We start from the raw sequence: 22,390 nt of genomic DNA, 5'->3' as shown, positions 1-22,390 counted from the left end.
TAAATCAGGTGACCGTGGGGATGCTGCAATGGTCATAAGTGTGAACAGTGGTCATAAGTCACTTTTCCCCCCAGTGCTATTGTAACTTTGGTCTCCAAATGAACTATTGTAAGTCGAGAACTACCTGTAGCCTCTGAGTATGTGGAGAATGCCCCCTCCCCATCTTTCTTTCGCCTCCTTTCATGCTCTCCCAGTCCATCGATTAGCGCCCTCCCTCCCCCCCCCTAACTCCCCGCGTTGGCTTCGCCTAGCGCAAAAATCTACGCGGCTCTCCCGAGGCGGTTTCTGGGGGCTAAAAAGGACCACAGGGCGGGGTCAAGTGGAATCCTCCCCCCCCATCTTCCCACGTTCCCCATCCCCGGGAGCCCGACGCGTGTCAACAGTTCCTCCCTGCTTTGCCCGCATTCCCAAGGAAGCAGCTGGCTCAACCCGGGGATTCCAGGTGGCGGGGCGTGGGTGGAGGAGAGTGGCTCGCGCGGGGGCGCGCTTGCGCTCTCGGGGGCGCTTTCCACGCGTGTTCTTGAGCGCGCGGCTCCCACTCCGGGCGGGGGCGGGGGTGGGTGGGCTTGACTTCCCAGGACCTCGGCTCTGGCCGGTGGGCTGCAGGCTGGAAGGCAGGCAGGCAGGCAGGCGGACGGGCGAGCAAACGAGCCCTCACTGTCCCGCCTGCTCGCTTTGGAAGGGCGGGCACTTGCGCTCTTGCCAGCTCCCTTCTCTCTGCAAGCCCGCGGCGACGTCCTGCGGCTGCTTTGGACCGGAGGAGCGCTTTCCGTCCGTTGTGCCGAGCCTTCCCGCTAAGGAGGCGCCGAAGGAGAGGAGGAACACACGCACCCCACCGCGAGAGAAGCGCCGCCGCGCGAGGTGGGTGGCGGGCAGAGACCCCCGAAGGAACGCGGCGCAGCGTGGCAGGAAGGGGAGCCTTCCTTCCCTCTTCTTCTCGCCCGCTCTCGTTTTGGGTGGGTGGGTGGGTGGACGCCATCCTCAGAGGTTGAGGGCTTCTGTGAGGGACTGAAGTAGCCTCTGAGCATGTGGAGAGCGCCGTTATCTCCAGGTCTGAAGAAGAAGCGGGCTGAGGGGTAGGGCTTGGAAGAGCCAAGCTCGCTGCCCTGAGAGGTTGAGGGCTCTCTAAACCTCCTGTGTGGGAGTTCAAGTAGCCTCTGAGCATATGGAGAGTGCCGGGTGAGGGGTAGGGCTGGGAAGAGCCAAACTCGCCACCCTGAGAAGTTGAGGGCTCTCTAAACATCCTTCTGTGTGGGAGTTCAAGTAGCCTCTGAGCATATGGAGAGTGCCGGCTGAGGGGTAGGGCTGGGAAGAGCCAAGCTCTCCATCCTGAAAGGTTGAGGGCTCTCTAAACGTCCTTCTGTGTGGGAGTTCAAGTAGCCTCTGAGCATGTGGAGAGCACCGCCATCCTGAGAGGTTGAGGGCTTTCTTAATCACGTGGTAGTTGAAGTAGCCTCTGAGCATGTGGAGAGCGCCTATCTCCAGGTCTGAAGAAGGAGGGTGGGTGTGGGGCTGGAAAGAACCAAGCTGGCCTTTTCACTTTAGCCACTGAACTTGTTTATTTGTTTATTCTGAGGGAAACCAATGTCTTGGGTTTGCACAGTGCCTTGAGCTGCTGAGTAGCCAGCTAGCCAGCCACTTATATAGTCTAGTGCAGGGGTCTCCAACCGTGGCCATTTGAAGCCTGGTGGACTTCAACTCCCAGAATTCCCCAGCCTGAGGAATTCTGGGAGTTGAAGTCCGCCAGACTTCAAGTGGCCAAGGTTGGAAACCCCTGGTCTAGTGTGTTGGGAGGGGAGGGGGTGGAAATCAACATTACTTACCTGTTTCCCATGGTGGTTATGGCAAGAAATTGAGGAAAGGGAGTGAGAGCAACAGCCTTGAACTCCTGGAACACAGCAGGATGTCCACACAGCTGAATAAGTGCAGGTTGAAAAAAAAAAAGGACAAGCAGTCAAAAATATGCTTAGCAAAAAAGTCTTCCAGACTATTCATGGAGACTGGCTGAGCTCATATGTAACACTCCTTTGTAAGGTGGGTTGTTAGGTTCGGGCTTAGCACATTAGGCGAACTCAACAGTTGTTGTTGTTAGTTGCGAAGTTGTGTCCGACCCATCGCGACCCCATGGACAACGTTCCCCCAGGCCTTCCTGTCCTCTACCATCCTCTGGAGTCCATTCCAGCTCACGCCGACTGCTTTGGTGACTCCACCCAGCCACCTCATTCCCTATTGCCCCCTTCTTCTTTTGCCCTCAATCTCTTCCAGCATGAGGCTCTTCTCCAGGGAGTCCTTCCTTCTCATTAGGTGGCCAAAGTACTTGAGTTCAATCTTCAGGATCTGGCCTTCTAAAGAGCAGTCAGGGTTGATCTCCTCTAGGGCTGACCTGTTTGATCGCCTTGCAGTCTAAGGGACTTGCAGGAATCATCTCCAGCACCAGAGTTCAAAGGCCTCCATTCTTTAGCGCTCAACTTTCCTTATGGTGCAACTTTCACAGCCATGCATTGCAACTGGGAAAACCATAGCCTTGACTATATGCACTTTTGTTGGGCAGGGTGATGTCTCTGCTTTTTAGTATGCTGTCTAGATCTGCCATAGCTTTCCTCCCCAGGAGCAAGCGCCTTTTAATTTCTTGGCTGCAATCCCCATCTGCGGTGATCTTGGAGCCCAGGAAAGTAAAATCTGTCACTGCCTCCATTTCTTCCCCAGTGGCAGATTGCAAACCATGGATCGTGGCTTTGGCAGCCTAAGCTTAATGTCATCCACTATAGTCTGCCTGCCCTTCTACATTATGTAACCGACATCACAGGCATTTTTGCATCCTATCCCATTTCAAAGTCAGTAGTGTGACCTTTGTTGGCTTAATCCCTGCTGTGATGCCGAGACTTTGTATGGAAGAAAATACAAGAGAATGAAGTTCCAGTGGCATTGCAGACTTAAACGTTACTTGGGCATGATTTCTAAACCCTTATTTGGAAATTGAGTCCAATTCCGTAATACTACACAGGATAACATACGTGCAAGTATCTCAATGCAGGAGCAGATTTTTTTTTAAAAGTCTGAAAAATTGCGATTCTTACCGCGTGGCTGTTGACCACACCAAATTGGCTGAGGGATAATCAATTCCCTGATTTCTTTAATCAAATCTAATTCACATACTTTTGACTTAAAGTTTCTCTGGAACGAGGAGCGTTCTCTTCCTCTCCTTATTTTGCACAAGGTGGCACACGTAGGCTATGCTTCCACTATGCAGATATTTCATCGGTGTTCTGGATTGGAATTTGTACAGTTAAGATTAACTGTTTCTGGCTTTGAAAAAAAAATTACTGAAGGGTAAACTAAACATATGAGCTTGGTACTTAAAACCTGCCAAGCCATTAAAAAAAAAAACACAACAAGATTAAAACTAAATAAGCATAGCCTGCGGTAGTTTTTTAACAGATCTGGTTAAGTGCATTGAGTAAACTTAACCACAGAACCGCAAACTACATGGGTTGGGTTAATGTGCAATCAGTCTTAATTTGCATATGCAGAAACCCACTCGTTGTCAGCCTTTTGAGGTAGGACAGGATAGGAAACAAACATGATGAAAACTGCATAGCCCAGGTATGTATTTATCCCAATCCTGTTTTAGAGGGAGCCCGCTTGTGGAGTATTGCGAAGCCGTTACAATGGCAACGCCACTGTGCTGTACAGTAGAAGCCATTTTAAGGCACAACAGGCTGTATCTTAACAGAACCTGAATCCAGAATGCACACTATCACTGTCAAAAGTACTGTGACTTGACACTGTAGATATAATTCAGTCCTTTTCATTTCAGCGGCCAAGGCGTTCCGGAGTTATGCTGGAACACACATGGACACGGACACACCCTGAGGGGCGTTAGGGGTGTCTTATCACCACAGTATTTTTATCCAGAGAGTAAGTCATCTGTGTACCAAGTTTGATTGAAATTGCTCGGGGCATTCCAGAGTTATGCTGGACCGTGCGCATGCGCGCGTGCGCGCGCACACACACACACACACACAGAGCCATTTTTATATATATATAGAGAGATAAAAACAAGAATCTTGAAAAGCTAACAGATCTTCTCTGTGCTGTCTGGTTGAGACAGTCAAGGTGGATCAATTCTGAGTTTCTTCCTCATCCACCCACCCTTGCTTTCCAGGCCAAGGTGATGTTTTTATATTAGCGGCTGCCTTCTTTCTTCAAGATTATCTCCCTTGTCCTCCTACAATCAGGATTTTCTCCATTTTTTGCTCTTCACAACGATCCTGTGAGGCAGCTTGAGTGAATCGTTGGCTTCCGTAGCCAAGGGCGGATTGGGTACCATGTCTGACTGGCTTTGATCTAAAACTTAGCCATTCTGATGCCTTTTTTTAATTTACCGTACGTATGTACTTTTTTGTTCAAGGGTTTAAGCGGCATGAGGGAAGATACTTTGGAAGAAGGCTTTATCTGCAGGGAAAGTCTTAAATCTTATTAAAAAAGAGGACAGGGAGGAGGAAAACATCTTTCCTATTAAGCCCTTCTGTCTTGATCGCAGTTACTTGATGTTGATCTAGGCGATGGCGGCTTTGTTTTCAAGTCAAACTTCTGTCTGTTTGATCTTGGTCGAGCTGAGGAACTCAACAGGGTTGTGCCTACTTTAAATTTGGATGAGAGAAATATTTCCGGAACACAACAGGGAAGGTGAACAAAATTCCGAGCAAGGCCATAGCAAACTATTTTCATGTCCTTTCTAAGAAAACTGTAAATATGTCATGAATTTTCGAGGGGGAGGATGGCGGTGAGGGCTACATTGGATGTAGTCTAACTCTGAATTGCAATTTTGTGAGGTAAGCCTCTACGTACCACACCTGAGTCCCACATTTCTGTCGCTAAGCGAGACACGCTGCCAAGTGAGTTTTGCCCCGTTTTGCAACCTTTCTTGCCGCAGTTGTTAAGCAAGTTGTTAAAATGAATAGCAAGGTTGTTAAGCGAACCCAGCTTCCCTGTTGCTCATCAGAAGGTCGCAAAAGGGGATCGCAGTGACCCCAGGGACACGGCAACCGTCATAAATGCGAACCGGTGGCCAAGCGTGTGAATTTTGATCATGTGACCATGGAGATGCTGCAAGGGAGGAAAGTGTGAAAAATGATCTTAAGGGACCTTTTTCGGTGCTGTTTTCATTTTGTAATCTGTGCCGCCCATTTGTTCAGAAATACCTCTTTGAACTGAATTTAAAAGGTTGTGCTACTTAGTTATATAGATAAGCCAGGAAGGCCTTAGTCTTCCTGGATATTGCCACACTGATACCTGTGGTGGGACTCAAAAACTTTTACTACTGGTCCTATGGGTGTAGCTTGGTGGGCGTGGCTTGGTGGGCGTGGCTTGGTGGGTGTGGCAGGGGAAGGATACTGCAAAATCCCCATTCCCGCCCCACCCCATTAACCTGCTTTTGAGCTCCGTTCTCCTGTGCAGGGCAACAAAAGAAGACTCAGCTGATGAGCTGGGACTCGTGAGGCAGCACTTCGATTGGGGGCAGGGCCAGCCAGAGGTGGTATTTGCTGGTTCTCCAAACTACTCAAAATTTCCGCTGAACACCACCTCTGACCGATACCCTGTGTGTTGAGGTGTAGAGAGAGAAAGAGGAAGCACAAATAGGCCCGCTTGCCTCCTCCTGCTGACCTTTGGAACAGAATTATGTTGGATTTCAATCTCCCCAAATTCCCAGCAATATGACAGGACCGCCAAGGCTGTCAAGTAAGATTGTAAATAGGAAAATGACAGCTGCAAAGTTGAGCCAAAGCTACTTTTTTTTGGTGGTTGCCAAATATCTGAATTTTGGTCGGCGTGACCATGGGGATGCTGCAACAGTTGTAAGTGTGAAAAACACTCACAAAGTCCCCTTTTTCGTTCCGCTGTCTTAATTTTGAACCCTTGCAAGTCGAGGATTTACCTGTGTATCTTCCAAACGAGTCCAGTCTCGTATGGGAACTAAGCTCACCCCCAACTTTATTCAGGCAGCTCGAATCCGTGAAGTTAGGCATTTTTAATTTCTCGGAAATAAGTGGCTGTTGGAGTTGATGCTTCAAAAACAGAGTTCGTCTCTCCATCCTTCAAGCATCTTTTGGAGCATTGCCACAGCAAGACAGGCAGCCACGCCGGGCACGTGGCTGGAAGGGAAGAGGCACAAGAGAGAGGTTGATGGAGGGAGACTCTGTGGCTGGCGCTGCCCGTGTTCTCTTCACCTTTGAGCAATGCTGCAAAAAAAACCCAACAACAACCCCTCGCCCCCCCCCCCCGCTGTATTATTATGAAGATGGAGCCTTGCCAGCCGGTTTGGCTAAAATCAGAACCTTCTTGCAAATTAGGTTTTGGGTGGGGAAAAAATGCTTTTCGTAGAAAGGGAGAGTCAAGCCAGCAGTTGGTGTGTCTCTGTGCGTAACTCTCTGCAGCTTTTAACAAAAGAATTTGCTTTGGCACGGCAAGAAAGGCAATTCCACGATGCCCTTTAGACCAAAAAACAACAACAACAACAACCCAACAACCCCTCAACAGGGAAGGATTCTCTGCTTCTAACCCATCCAACAATCCGTGGTGTGCTCCCCAGCCTCTCCCCCTCCTTTCTGCAAAGTTAGCGAGAGCTGTTGTTTTTTCCAACATGGCTTGGATGTTTTGGCAAAGGCAGCTCCAAAGTGCTGGCCTTCGCCTCTTTTGTTGGGAAGCGAGGCAAAAGAAAGAAAGAAAGAAAGAAAGTGCTGAAATAGCGGAGCAGGTTCGATTTCTCTTTTTGGCTGCAGGGGACGAGGGGACGGAGGAGGTCTCCTCTGCCTTGATGAATTGACAGAAGGCACAAGGGGGGAAAAGGCTGCGTCCTCCTGCCCTAATTGAAAGTCCCTCACTCTTTGTGCTGGATGCATTTTGTTCCTCGCTTGAATTCTGTATTCCTGGCCAGGGCAAACCTCCACTGTTTAGGCTGTGCCGCTTCCAGGGATTGGCTTGGACTGCTTACCCAATTTGCTTTAGTCATTCCGTTTCTGGCAGGGGGCATTTGAGAGAACGGTGCATTCCGAGCTTCCAAAAAAGTCATTTTCTGCTCTTTTTAAAGGTCTGAGAAGATGGCCAAGGCCAACACCACCAGACGGCTTTGGAAGGTGCTCTGGGCTGCTGCCCTCACCCTCTGCGTCCATCTGCAGGTAAGTGAGAATGGTGCTCGTGGATCAGACGAAGAAAAGTTAACCTAGTGTCATTGTCAAAACACTGGGGAAGGACCAGGGAGGCGGTTTGCAGCGTCGAATCAGGGACAATTAAGTTTAGGGTTCTCCAAAAATGCATTTAAAAAAAAATCAGAAAGAACAGAAATGTAAATTGTATATGGATTGTGCAAAAAAAGTAAATTATATACAGAGATTCTTAGTTATCCAGGCCGTGGTTGTCCCAAGGATGCTTTTTTAAGAGGCAACTGGACTTTCTTGTTGTTTTTTTCACTTAATTATTTTATTAGTGCATCAAACTATAAGGTTGGGTCGACATGATGCAGCTAGTTACATAAACCAAGTTAAAAATATGGAACGCTTCACGAATTTGCGTGTCATCCTTGCGCAGGGGCCATGCTAATCTTCTCTGTATCGTTCCAATTTTAGTATATGTGCTGCCGAAGCGAGCGCAGGACTTTCGTGTTTTTCTTTGAAGACATTTCACTTCTCATCCAAGGAGCTTCCTCTGCTCTGATTTTTCTTTGAAGACGTTTCAGTTCTCATCCAAAAAGCTTCTTCAGCTCCTCTTCTCAGAGATGAAGAAGCTTCCTGGATGAGAAGCAAAATGTCTTCAAACAAAAAAAAAAAAACCCAAGAAAGTCCAGTTGCCACTTGAAAAAAACACCTTTGGAAGTAAATTGTATTTTATTTAAGCAAATTTTTATTAAGTAAATTAAGTAATTGGCTAAGTAAGTTAATTAAGTAAATGAGGAATCTACAATCTCCCACATAAGATAGTTGCTTAACAATTCTTTGTATAAACTTTCTGTAAGTTCTTCATCATACCCTCATGTTTTGGTCAGCAAGACAAACATGAAGAAGAAATTATCCCATTGTTAACTTAACTAACTTGTAGTTGTGTCGTGCAAAAAATGAAGATTAGATGCACAGCCTCTCCCTGCTTCCCGCCAAAAGGCATTTATGAATTTGTCAGGCAGACTCTTCTGTGAAATATTTAGCGTTATCTTTGACATACTTGTGCATTGACAACGTAACCGCAAAGCTTAGGCAAACCTCTGCTTTTACTTTATGACTAATGGTAGCTGTCTAATTAATATTCTTGTGATCTAAACAGCTGTTACTCCCTTTTTTGGCAGAATTTACATGGGGTAGTAAAGAGGAAAGCTGAGAGCTCTGTCCTGCTTTAGAAGCAATGGAGTATTAATTTGCTTTTATATTGTAGAATGGGATTTTTTTTCCCCCTCTCTAAAGTTTCCTGAAACACTAACGAAGTGGGAATAGGTTACTACAATAAAACCGCTTATTTATTTAAGGCGTTTGCCAGGCCAATATCAATAGCGAAAGACCCTGAGCAACGAACAGATTTTGAAATATACACCGTAAGGTCAACATAAGGAATTGACAAACCCAGCAACCAGATTTCTGCCTGAAAACTAAAAGTCTGTAGAAGTTGTCAGTCATGGAAGTCCTGGTTGTCCCCAAGGTGCTTTTTTCAGGAGGCAACTGGACTTTCTCATTTTTTCTTTGAAGATGTTACACTTGTCATCCAAAAAACTTCCTCAACTCTGATAGGATACTATTCCCTAACACCCTTCCTGGAATGCTCTACCTGACTCCGTTGTTGCTTCCTCTAACCGTCACAGCTTCAACCTTAAGCTGTCTACCGTGGACCTCACCCCATTCCTAAGAGGTCTGTAGTGGGCGTGCATAAGCGCACCAGCGTGCCTACCGTCCCTGTCCTACTGTCCCCATTTATTTGTACTCATTTCATGTGTTCATGTCCATGTTTATACTTATACATGTTATCTCATACATGTGTGACAAACTAAATAAAATAAATAAATAGAATCAAACTCCGGGCTGTGGGTAGAGTGAGCATTTTATCCGCTGCGCCAATCTCATAAAACCTAGAAATCGTAAAGTAGCATTCCAATAAAGCCAAGATCCCTAAAACCCGTAACCTCATCAAACCACTTGCATTGGGCTCAATATTGCAGAAACGTTGGCTCTCTTCCCATTTGGCTGATTTAACATCTAAGCAGCTGGAGGCCAAAGAATGTTTTTTTTTATCGTTCTTTCCTTTCTTCCTGTTTTCGAAGTCGTTATTTCACTTGTGTTGTGAATTGTCCGCGAAGAGGTGAGAAGTTAATGCGAATAACACCCATTTGGAAGTACTGAGATGGATTTTTCCAGACTGTGTCTGGTCCATTTCTTTCTCTTTTCTTTCCCCCCTTTTTTTCTTTTTTCCATATATAGAGAACTTGGTCGCTCGTATAATACTCAATCTCAGCTGCAGAAAGTTAAACACTTTGAATTAATAATTCTTTGTCTTATTAATAGCAATCATGCAATTTTAGGGGAATGTTTTACTTCCTAACAAACTTTTGGTAGCTGTTGCTGTAGCAGATTATTGTTGTTGTTGTTATTGTTTTTTACATTTAATTCTGCTTTCTTGAATGCACGGGTGGATGAAATCATTTTGCAAATATTCTTATGGAGCAGCAAAATTTCAAGAGAGGCATTTCCAGTAAGTCAGAGCCCAGAGGAAGGGCAGCTGATGCTTTTCTATTGAGTTATTTTCCAGAAAAAAAAATAAACCTCCAGATCTGTGCATTTTCCATTAGGAAGTATTTTAAAGTAATGATTTCTTTAAAAGTGCACATCGTTGAAACAACGCTGATGATGATATTACCTAGTCTGGATAATAGTGAAACATTTGCAAGAAAACAAGCAAGCTCAGAGAGCACCAAGGGCCCCTCAATTAGATTTAAACGGTTCCTTAGCACAATATTGTCACCACTGGCATGAATTGGTTATGGAATTGACTTAACTCAGGGTTGAAATTCACTTCGCTACTGGTTCACAAATGTGAGCCTCCGCTCATGCGCAGAGCGTCAAAAAACGGGATGTGATGACATCCAGGCATGTGGGTGGAGCCTCCCGCTGCTGCTTCTACCGGATCAGCCGAGCCGGATAGAATTGGCTGAATTGCACCACTGGCTTAATTAACTTATTTATTTGGCTTGTGTCTGCCTTTTCCTTTTCAAGAGAGCAGCTTGCTTTCATGGGGGGTCTTCTCTTCATCTTACCCCATAGTTAGTCACAGAGAGAGCGACTGTCACTAAGTGAACTTCTGTGACTGAAGATGATTCGGAACAGGCTCTTCCTGGTTCCAGTCTACAAACTTAACCCTTAAATTATTTTGACTATTTTTGTCTGTGCTTTTCTCTTAGACGTCTTGCTGAATACACATAGTCCTTGACTTATGACTGCAATTGAGGCCAACGTTTCTTTTGTTAAGCCAGGGGTGTCCAAACTTGGGAACTTTAAGACTTGTGGACTTCAACTCCCAGAATTCCCCAGCCAGCCGGCTGGGGAATTCTGGGAGTTGAAGTCCACAAGTCTTAAAGTTCCCAAGTTTGGACACCCCTGTGTTAAGCAAGACAGTAGTGAAATGAGTTATCTCCCATTTTATGACTTTTCTTGCCACGGTTGTTCAGTGAATCATTGCAGTGGTTAAAGTGAGAAACACTGTTGTTAAGTGAACCTGGCTTCCCCGTGGACTTTGCTTGTCAGAAGGTCACAAAACGGGACCCTGGAACACACTGTGACGGTCATAAATATGAGTCAGTTGCCAAGCATCTGAATTTTGATCACATGACCATGGGGATGCTGCAAAGGTCGTAACTGTGAAACATGTTCATAAGTCACATTTTAAGTGTGATTGTAACTTCAAATGGTCACTAAATCAACTGTTTAAAGTTGAGAACTGCCTGTGTATGTGTATGTCCATATGTGTTTGGGGAGGGGAGGAGGAAGAGAGAGAGAGAGAAAGAAAGAGAAATAGAAAGAAAGAGAGAGAGAGAGAGAGAGAGAAAAAGAAAGAAAAAGAGAAAGAAAAGAGAAAGAGAGAGAGAGAAACAGAAAGAAAAAGAGAGAAAAAGAGAAACAAATAAAAAGAGAAACAAACAGAAAGAAAAAAATAAAGAGAGAAAAAAAGAAAAAGAGAGAAATGGAAAGAAAAAAAATAAAGAGATAGATAGATAGATAGATAGATAGAGAATTATCTTATGAATTAAGTTTATGAATGATGTAAATTAAGCTGCAAACCAGCAGTGTGTATTTCTGTATTGTACTGTAAAATACTTGCCATGGAATAGAAGCCATAAATGACGTTTCCCCCTCACTTCTGTAGAGTTAGTTTTAATATGTATTTACTTCTCTGCTGGGAATTGTCTTGGAAACGAGAGTGCAATTGGATTATGAGAGAAATACATTTTGTTTAGCGTTGAGAGTCTTCGGGGGTTTTCCCCACATCCTGTTGGTTTATTCTCTTTGTTAATCAGATCTTTTTATCTTCTGTCATGTGTACAAATTCAGACATGGAACAGTCCTGAATGGGGGAAATTATACAGCATTTGGTGGTTAGCTCACTCTTGTTTAAATTGTGGATTAGAAAAAAATCATTATTTTTCTTTACCTAACCTCATGGAAAATCCTTGTGATGTTTTTATGTCGTCATCATCATCATCATCATCTCCTTTTAATGACCTCATAATCTCTAGTGGGGTGGAGTCTGGGCAACTGAATGGAGCAGTATGTTTACTGGCCAGATGCCCTTCCTGTCACCAATGCGGAATGTTATTCGGCAGATAAATTCTCATTGTGCCCAGAGAGAAATATCTGCCTTTACCTAGGGTTGAACTCACAGCCTCCTGATTTTGAGGCAAGAGCTCCACCTCTAGGCCACTGTACCATTCCTCTGGGATGGTGTTATATGATCGATGCAAAACGGGATGTATTAAAGACTGAAAAGAAGATAAATAGTAGAAGTGTCTCCATTTAAAAGAAGTTACAGATAGGGGACCCATAAAGCCATAAAAGGAGGAAATGATTTTTAAAAATTGCAAAATAATATACTGAGGAGTACTTGTTGATTTATCTATCAATATAATCTTTTGATAGCCTACATGGAAAGGATTCCCTGTTCTCTGCCCTGAAAAATTAAGCATATACCAAATAGATATTTTCGAGGTGAGAAAGACTTTAAAATATTCATACGGAGGTACACAGCTGCGTAATACAGGTAGCCCTTGACTTCTGACCTAGGCTTCCTGAGACAGTAAAAAACACACAGTTCCAAAAACCCTCTTTTTATTTCAACGGCTGTGAATTATGTTCATTCACAGCCCGTAATGAGTCACAAATAGTTTGTAAAGAGTCCGACAGAAGTCTGCCACAGTCCTTCGGGATAAGGCTGATAAGCACCCACCTTTATCTCCCTTGAAACGCTGCCAAAGACCTAATGGGCGATTCGCTTTGCACGGCCACACGGAGCACAGAGTCAAAAAGGAGCTTCAGAGTTTAAACCGACTAGAACGAACAAAGTTGCTTCCTGCAAAGGCTCACGTGCCTTTGCTCCTCCTTTATATCTTATGGGATGGGCCAGTCATCTCCAAGCCTTACTCCCGAGTCACCCCTTTTAACTGTTCTTGCCTTCTGGCAGCTTTGCGCATGCATGCACTGGGAACAGGCTCCCCCTGTTCCTCTGCCTTGCTGATGTCCGACTCAAGAGGCTCCGGAGGCAGCGCATAACTCCCAGATGGCCCTGGCCCCCTCTCTGTCTCTGATGCAGAGCCCTCGTCCGAGCCTTCCCCAGACTCCAGGACTGGCCCATGTTCCTCCCCAACCTCCTCACTGTCCTACAGGCCGCCGGCCTTCCGACCTCAACATAACCACAATTGAGCCCAAAACTTTTGTTGCTAAGTAAGACCGTTGTTAACTGTCTTCCTGTATTTAAAACCGGAGCGGTAACTCGTTTAATAGTCCATCGTCCATAAGATTCTGGGATCAGAAATCTCCTTCAGTGGTAGATCGATAGAATTTGCACTTAGAAGTCTGGTTTTTTTTTTACTATTTTGAGAAGGTTGGAGAGATTATGTGGAGGCGTAAAAGCATTGGGGCCTAATTCTGTAATATTTTGGGATAGCTGTTAAATGGGATTTTTATTGTTCAGAAATGATGACTATGAGCTCAAACTTCCTTAATTTTCTTCACTCTGCTTGTTGGATCTGAACCCCAGAGTTCCTCCTCCTCCCGTCTTAGCCACAACTGGACAATTGTGTTTCCTCTTCATCTGACATGAATCATTTTTATCTCCTGTTTGTTGCAATGTGCAAGAAACAGAGCAGAGAGCCTGTCCCGTTTTTAAGGCCTTTTCTGAGAAACTGCTTTTGATTCGCTCATCCCACTGTTGAAGGAGGAGAAAATATTGGGAAGGAGTTATAATCTCTGCATCGCATCTTCGCCTTGGGATTAATCTGGAAGTGATTTCCGTTAGCTCACGTCATTTTTTTTAAAATGGTGTGCCACTGAAGAGCATTTTATTGGGTGTTGCAAAGACTTGAACTAGTGCAGGAGAAAACATCCCAATTTATCAGAAGAGCATATATGTATTTGCCTCTTTCTGTCTCTGTTGAAGGTAGAAACTGAGTTTTTTTAAAGTGTTGTTGGTTTTTTTTTTTTTTTGGCAACGAGAAGGGTATTTCAGAATTGCTGTGAAACGCTTGAATATATAACAGAATAACAGAGTTGGAAGGGTCCTTGGAGGTCTTCTAGTCTAACCCCCTGCTCAGGCAGGAGACCCTAGACCAGTGATGGCGAATCCTTTTGGCAGTGAGTGCCCAAACCAGAAAGCATGTGCATGCACCGGGACACCGGAAACCTTAAGACCAGCTGGCTGGTGCGCCTGCGCCTGCGTGCACCGGCCAGCTTGTCTTCGGGTTTCCGGCATGCGCATCGGCCAGCTGATCTTTGCACGCCCATAGCACCGGAAATCCGAAGGCCAGCTGGCCTGTTTTTTGGCTATTTTGGGCCATTTTTCAGGCCGTTTTCAGGCCATTTTTGGGGCATTTCCAGGTTTTTTTTAAGGCACTCCAGTGCCCGCAAAGACCAGCTGGCTGGCGTGTATGTGCACACCAGAAATTAGAAGAGCAGCTGGCAACGGCGTGCATGCCCACAGAGAGGGTTTTGCATGCCACCTCTGGCACCCATGCCATAGATTCGCCATCAGGGCCCTAGACCATCTGAGACAAATGTTTGGTCCAATCTCTTCTTAAAAACTTCCAGTGTTGCAGTGCTCACAACCTCTGGAGACAAATAGTTCTGTTGATTAATTGTTCTCATTGTCAGGAAATTTCTCCTTAGTTGTAGGTTGCTTCTCTCCTTGATTAGTTTCCATCTGTTGCTTCTTGTCCTGCCTTTACATGCTTTGGAGAATAAATTGACCCTCTCTTCTTTGGGGCAGCCCCTGAGCTATTGGAACGCTGCTGTCATGTCACCCCTAGTCCTTCTTTTCATTAAACTAGTCTCCATTTTCATTAAATGAGAGCACCAAGGAAGACGGAGGTGCTTAAGGAGTCAAACCTTGTTGTCCACATACCGCAATAGGTCCAGGCAGAGTATCGCATACTGACCTAATGATCATGGAATGCCGACTGACTATACCTTATGGTTTTTGTTAGCTTCTTTTACAGGCGAGCAAAAACTTCAAAGGGATCCAACAATTATTAAATAAGTCTTTGGCTTTTTATTAGCTCAATGTTTTCAGGGTAGGCTCAACAATGAATTCAGTTCAGGAAGGGCTTGGCCGTTGTGGAATAAAACTTGAATGGAATATAATCTAGCCCTCCCGAGGGTATTGTGAAGAGCATGAGCAAAATTACATTTTATGGAGCAATGCCGTGTGAATGATTGCGATTAGCCATTTGGCTGCAAAAACAAAGCACTCAGCGTATTTGCCCTGGCCAAAAATACTGTTTTTGAAACAGGAAAAACAGGCACGTTGGTCAGCCAGCCTGTACTCTACAAAGCCAAATGCCTCTGATTTTGATATAACCGTGATTTAGGTGTGCAATATGCCGAGGTCTCTGCTTTTGATCGATGAACCAATTTCGTTGCATTTATTTTGTACAATGACAATAAAGACTGTATTGTTTGTTTGTTTGTTTGTTGATTTATATGCCGCCCTTCTCCAAAAGGACTCAGGGCGGCGTACAACATTAAAAAAAACCACACATCCCAAAAGTTAAAAAAAATTTAAATCCATATCCAAAACCAAACCGAATTAAAAGACAATACATTTAAAACAAGTTAAAATTAACAGATCGTTTCTGAACTTCTGGTTGGCCCATTGGGGCCGTTTTCACCCTCCCCAGGCTTCAGGAAAGCCTCCGCAGGCTGGGGAGGGCGAAAAATGGGCCAACCGGAAGTTTGTTTTTCACCCTTCCCAGCCTCTGGAGGCTTTCCTCAAGCCTGGGGAGGGTGAAAACGGCCTCCCCCAGCCTTCTGGGAGACCTAAAATCCGTTGGCCGGCATGCACATGCGCGCCGGAGCTGATGACTGGTGTGCCATAGGTTCGCCATCACGACCCTGCGTGATGCAAACACTTATTTATACACCACGTTTTCAGCCGTAGGTTTTGTTCGATGTGGAGGAGGCCCTCGGCTGGAGAAAGGATCCAATTTAAACCTGGTGAGCTGGTACCAGGGCTGAACAAACAGATGGACTGTTGTTATCCAATGGCTTAATTCGCTTGTATGAATTTCCCTTAAACTCTTCACGCACAAGAATGCTGTGTAATGAAGGGAAATTGAGGGGAAAGGGGATTTAATGTGACTTTACTACTGTAAATTTTCTCTGCCTCCCTCCTCCTCCTCCTCTTCCGTCTCCTGGCAGGAAGCTTTCAGCTGCAGTAGCAAAAATCCCGTTCCTTAATTTTGCATCCCGGGTGTCCAATTAATACAACCATTTTTTTTGACTACTTAAAGATTTTATATTCTTTCTTATGCAAGTTAGTTCCAGAGTCATATTTCAACCTGAGCCCGCTTAATGCAAGCTTTATTGTTAGAACTGACATTTAAGCTTTATTAGGATTAAGCGTTTAGTAGCGTAATTTGCCTCTACAAAGTGCCATGAATAGATCCTCTGTATATAAAGTGCATTTGATATTTTATACAGACTTAAACCCAGTATGTTATCTTTAACCAAAGGAAATTATGAAGGAGGCTTTTCTCCCCCAAAGGCTTGTTTTCCTTTCCCATTTTCATTCTGTCAACTTAACATCTTTGGGGTCAAAATTGAGATTTGAGATTGAGCTCTTCAATATATAAAAAGAAGGCAGAATAATAGGACCGCTGCTATTTTATTTTATTTTTTACTTCTCCTTTCAAATCAGGGCAAACCGTATTATGTGGTTGCCTCTGCTTTATAATTACAACAGCAAAATGTTGGCAGGTATGGGAATAATTCCCAGTTGCAAAGTATGGCTATGAAAGTTGGACCATAAGTAAGGCTGAGCGCCAAAGAATTGAGGCCTTTGAACTCTGGTGCTGGAGAAGACTCCTGCGAGTCCCTTGGACTGCAAGGGGATCAAACCGGTCAGTCCTAGAGGAGCTCAACCCTGACTGCTCTTTAGAAGGCCAGATCCTGAAGATTGAACTCAAGTACTTTGGCCACCTAATGAGAAGGAAGGACTCCCTGGAGAAGAGCCTCATGCTGGGAAAGATGGAGGGCAAAAGAAGAAGGGGACGACAGAGAATGAGGTGGCTGGATGGAGTCACTGAAGCAGTAGGTGTGAGCTTAAATGGACTCCAGAGGATGGTAGAGGACAGGACGGCCTGGAGGAACGTTGTCCATGGGGTCGCGATGGGTCGGACATGACTTCACAACTAACAACAACAATGGGAATATTTATGCTAATAGAGCCCATTGTTTAGTTGTTGCAGACTGTAATTGCATTGAAGATATTATCAATAAAGGAGAATATTTGTAGCTCGTGATTGACAGGAGGGGTCCTTGCTGCTCTTTGAGCTTGTTCATTTCCTTGCAGATTTTTCATTACCCTAACTAGGTAACATCATCAGTGCTAGAAGGAAGTGGGGTTTGTGGAGTGGAGAAGGAGAAGGAGGAGGAAGACTGTGGGGTTTTTGGTGATCTCTGAGCTTGCTTGTTTTCCTGCAGGTGTTTCATTACCTTAACTAGGTAACAACATCAGTGCTAGTAAGGAGTGCTGTTTGCTGTCAGTTTATATTCTGGTGTCTTGCCTGTCTGTGTGGATGGGGGCAGCCTTAGAGATTCTTTGGTTGGGCTGTTTACTGTTGGTTCTTTGGCAGTTTCTGGATTGGGGTGTTGTTTACTTGATTGTCGGTCTGAAGTTAACCTTGGAGTTAATCTATGCTGATCTGGGTGCTTGATTACTGGTGGAGAGGTGCTGGAGTCTTTTTGTTCTCTTTTGGGCTGATTGATTGTCTCTTTTGCATAGTCTATAAATGTTCTTAATGTCTATGTGTCTGTTGATTGTCAGGGTGGTGATTTATCACCATCAGCAGTGGGTTTCACATTTTGTTACCATTGGTTCGCGCGCACATACCCCTGCCATGCATACGCCCAGCCTTCCGTGCATGTGATTTGCTTCCACGTGTGTCTTCCCCATATGCGCCCAGCCTCAAAAATATGCCTAAATAGGACGGTATAGAGCTGGAGTGGGCGGTCGGGCCCATTCACGATTTCTGTTACCGGTTTGGGTGAACTAGTCCGAACCGGCTGAATACTACTTCTGAATACCATATATCAGATATATGTGTGCCCGGAGCGCTTTCAAATGCTAATGTCAGCAAGGGAAAGTTTTCTTATTCAAGGAAGAAAAACAGGATGCCAACATAGAAGGAATATTTAGCTTGATTTTGTACTTGCAAAAGAAGAGGGAAAACCTTGAAGAGCTCCAGTGTCCCAGTGTTTCTCAACCTCAGCAAAGGTGAAGATGGGTGGACTTCAATTCCCAGAATTCCCCAGTCAGCCATGCTGGTTGAAGATATGGGTGGGTGCTCAGTAGACAATTCTCGGGCTCCCTGGCCTTTGCTGTGGGGCTGCTGGCAGTTGTATTATGGGCAACATCAACGAAGACCTAAGTTGCCCGTTGGTGTCACAGAGCTTGTGGGATTCAGCTGGTTCGGATCGGTTCGGGCGAACCATTAGCTCCGATCATCAGCTGAGAGCGAACTGGTTCGCTCTGATGATCAGGTTGGCCTACCTGCCTGCCCTTGCATTTCACTTACCTATATCCTCTCAGCTGATTAGCAAGCGTTACCCCCCAAGAAGTAATGTGGAAGGTAAGTTTTGTTAAAACACTGCATGCGCATGCGAAACCCACAAACACCGAACCGGTTGTTAAAACCGGCAGAATCATACTACTGGCTTTAATCTGCTCTTCCTACATTCTATTTTAATCCTTCTGCTTCTGTTCGAACCACTTTGTTTTTCGGATGATCGCCAGCGTGTCGAATTCTCTTTGCTACGTTGCCTTTCCAACAAGACAGAAATTTGGGATAAAAATAAATCAAATCCCAGCCCAGCCTGGCTCTTTGAAAGAAGTGGGTCACTTCGCCTCTCAAGGAACGCTTTCCGAATGCATTACTTTTCAAGTGGCGGTCTGATAAAATGCCGCCTTCTTGGATTCCTTCAAAGTGGCTGTTGCTTTTCTCTGCTGTAAAAGGATCAGCCTTAAGAAGCGCCGGATCAAATGTTAGCACCCCGAGGCAGCTGTTTATAAAGCTTAGGGAAAACCAAATATCGTGCTGATAAGGGGGCAGCAATCTGGCTGGCGTTCAGTTGATCTCACTTCTAGGACCTTTTTTTTTTAATGACGTGGAAATACATTCGGTTCTTGCAGACTCCTGGTTTCCTGTGGCCGAAGAGCTGCTTCGTTGGTTCTTGATGCGATGTGTAGGGCGAAATGTCCATCTGGGTTCACTTCCAAATGGGGAGAAAGACACTGGAAACATGGAGGCTGATTGGAAAGATGGTTTAAATGGTGAAGCAGAACCACCAAGCGGGTGTGATTCTGGGTAGGTGACCACAAGGAGTGGAGAGAGATATATATTTATACCATCTCTTGGGCCTTAGCCTAGAGCTTCCTGTTCCTGTGCAAGAAATGTATCCTATTGGTTGTCAGACTCCCAGGGGGCTTTGCGGGAGTCACAGCTAACCCTGTAGGTTGTCTGTGTCCCAGGCTTGGTAGAATCTTGCTGGATGATGATGTAATGAAGAGGCTTATGTTCTCAAAGAGTGTTGGGCAGTTCCTACTATGGCTTAATGGCTTTGGGATCTTGAGTTGAGGGCTAATCTTACCACCCTGGAGGTGAAGACCTTTTGTCTTGTAAATAAGGTGCCCCAGTCTTTCTGGGGCTATTAACAAAGGTGGGGAGCTGCTTTCCAAGAGCATGCTTCTTCTTTTCTCATCCAGGGGGGGTATAATATTCTGCCTTTTTAATATTTCCTAAAATATTTCATTCTTCTAGGAAAGGGGGGTGCTAAATTGTCATTAGATGAGAGTCAATGGAATTCAAGAGGGATTGGACTTAGACTCTTTGTGGGAACGTAACAATACTAGGCTGATTCCTTTCTTGACTCCACCCTAAGGTTCCTCTTCTCCTATACTACCCTAAATAACAGAACAAAACAATTACAGGGTTCTGACCAGTATGCCCCGGTACGAGTGTACTGGTGGCAGCTGGGAGCAGTGGCCACCGTACCGGAAGGGAGTTTTGGAGGGCCTGCCCGCCCGCCCATGTTCCTTGCCTTTATTTAAGCCAACGGGACCATTTGTGCACACGCGCGCAGCGTACAATACCCGTGAGGCCTCCGCTGAGCAGCTGGAGCATCGCAGCATGGTGGGTGTGCATGCATGCGCAGCGAGCATGCCCAAGTTGGATGCCCAGCCCTGTGGCAGTGTACTGGTTGCGACGGGATCCGGAACCCACCACTGGTTAAAACATTAAAGCGTCAGACATTAAAAGTTAAAACATTAAAATTAAGGCAAAGGACAGAAAGCTTAGAGATTCCTGCAACAGAATCACAGCTTCTTCATCAGGAAACTACGGCAACGCTAACATCAAAATGTGCCAAGAAGTCAGTAATCCTTTTCCAGTACCACTGAACTTACCCCCTATGTTTACATGCTTCCAATTGCGTGGCGGTTTATTCATGCCTTAACCTTGAGATTCTTCCTGACAGACCCATTCCGATCTTCATGGCAACAAGCAATTCTGGGGAAATGTATCTGGGACGGGCTCGTCACTTGAGCAATGCCCTTTTCTGAAATACACTCAGGCTGCAAGAATCATCAGAGAACTTGTCTTCGATATGGAATTCCAGAGTGAGGTCAGCCATGTTCCAGCCCACATTACAGCTTGCACAACTTATTTCCAGATGGGATCTGGGCAGATATTTAATTATTTTAGCCTCCCCTGGAAAGCAAAGTGTCTTTCTCAGAGCCAGGCATGATATTTTACTCTCCGCAGTTCTTAACGGGAGAGTCCCCAAAGTCTTCGTGCATATGAGAACCTGTCCACATAACGCAATTTTTTTTTATTTAAGAAAATTTATAGGGCCGCCCACTCAGCGACTCTGGACAGATTACGAAAATAAAAACCCAATGTATAAACAGTGTGTCAGCGTTCCAAGTAATGCACCCATAGAAAGCAAACTCTGAAGCACTCGACTTCCTCAAAGAACAGTTCATTGGATACATCCAGTGGTGGGATTCAGCCGGTTCGCACCTATTGTGTTCAAACCAGTTGTTAACTTTCTAAGCAGTTCGGAGAACCAGTTGTTGGAAGAAATCTCATTTTGTTTTTTCCCTACTTTGCAGGGCAAATCCTGTAAGGAAGGCAGGAAGGAAACATTCTGGTGTTGTTTCTAGCCTCATTTTGATTGCCCTGCTTACAGAAACTGCCTCTCCGGTTAATCCTTATTCCATTGTCACAGCTAAGGCGAAGCACCCATCGATGTGAGGGACATTGAATTGACCACGCCCACCCAGTCACATGACCACTGAGCCATGCCTACCCAGCTAGTCATTAGGGCAGAGAATCAATTGTTAAATGTTTTGAATCCCACCACTGGATACATCATATTGGCGCTAACTGGTGAAAGCTGACTCTGAGGTTTCTTGCGGCTTTCACCTAATTAAAAGTAAAAGTTTCCCCTTCCCTCTCACAAGTCACTGGTCATGCTGTCCAATCCAGGCGCTGGCCAGTTGCTGGGTTACTGACTCCTCCTTTGGCCAGCTACCTGTGAGAATGTCCCTGGTCCCTACAGGAAAACTTTATTGTTTTGGCTACAAAACCCCATCCAACTATCCCCCCCACTGCTGTTTGGCAACCCAGTAAGGTTCTACATTTAGGCAACAAAAACGGAATGCACAGGTACAGTATAGGTGGTACCGTGCTCAATAGTAGTAACTGTGAGAGGGATCTTGGAGTTCTAGTGGACAACCATTTAAATATGAGCCAGCAGTGTGCAGCAGCTGCCAAAAAAGCCAACACAGTTCTAGGCTGCATCAACAGGGGGATAGAATCAAGATCACGGGAAGTGTTAATACCACTTTATAATGCCTTGGTAAGGCCACACTTGGAATACTGCATTCAGTTCTGGTCGCCACGATGTAAAAAAGATGTGGAGACTCTAGAAAGAGTGCAGAGAAGAGCAACAAAGATGATTAGGGGACTGGAGACTAAAACATATGAAGAACGGTTGCAGGAACTAGGTATGTTTAGCTTAAGAGAAAGAAGGACTAGGGGAGACATGATAGCATTGTTCCAATATCTCAGGGGTTGCCACAAAGAAGAGGGAGTCAAGCTATTCTCCAAAGCACCTGAGGGCAGAACAAGAAGCAATGGGTGGAAACTAATCAAGGAGAGAAGCAACTTAGAACTGAGGAGAAACTTCCTGACAGTTAGAACAATTAATCAGTGGAACAGCTTGCCTCCAGAAGTTGTGAATGCTCCAACACTGGAAGTCTTTAAGAAGATGTTGGATAGCCATTTGTCTGGAACGGTATAGGGTTTCCTGCCTAGGCAGGGGGTTGGACTAGAAGACCTCCAAGGTCCCTTCCAACTCTACTATTGTATTGTATTGTATAACCCTGAAGCCTCCAAGATGGGTGGGTAATTGACGGTGTTTGATTGGACCATGTGATGGACCTCTGGGTGCTGGGCAAGGACTTGACCTTTCATTTGGGTGGGGAAAACTTGGAAACTTTCAGATTCAGGTTTTCCCCAGATGTGCCAATATGACATCTCTTCTAATCAAATGGAACTTTGAGGAAATTCAAGCCTCGGAGTCTTCTTTCG

At 45.2% G+C, this 22,390-nt stretch overlaps 1 protein-coding gene across 3 annotated transcripts in view; it reads left to right on the top strand.

Annotated features, from left to right (window-relative positions):
* The first annotated feature begins 735 nt into the window (after nt 1-735).
* The window catches only part of ADAMTSL3 (ADAMTS like 3), a 164,540-nt gene continuing 142,885 nt past the window's right edge, over nt 736-22,390 (top strand). The window contains exons 1-2 of one of the 3 annotated variants that reach the window (XM_081964718.1): nt 736-861; nt 7,091-7,178. In XM_081964718.1, coding sequence (XP_081820844.1) covers nt 7,101-7,178 — 78 coding nt within the window. In that variant the 5' untranslated portion in view covers nt 736-861; nt 7,091-7,100. Of the gene's footprint in view, nt 862-6,613; nt 6,758-6,787; nt 7,179-22,390 lie in introns of those variants that run through there. The other 2 variants (XM_081964717.1, XR_014176353.1) reach the window with 2 other exon arrangements.

This window comes from Natrix helvetica, assembly GCF_964273705.1.
Source record: "Natrix helvetica genome assembly, chromosome: 12".
Classification (NCBI taxonomy): domain Eukaryota; kingdom Metazoa; phylum Chordata; class Lepidosauria; order Squamata; family Natricidae; genus Natrix; species Natrix helvetica.
The sequence above is the reverse complement of the archived record's forward strand: the minus strand, read 5'-3'. Positions and strand labels throughout refer to the sequence as shown.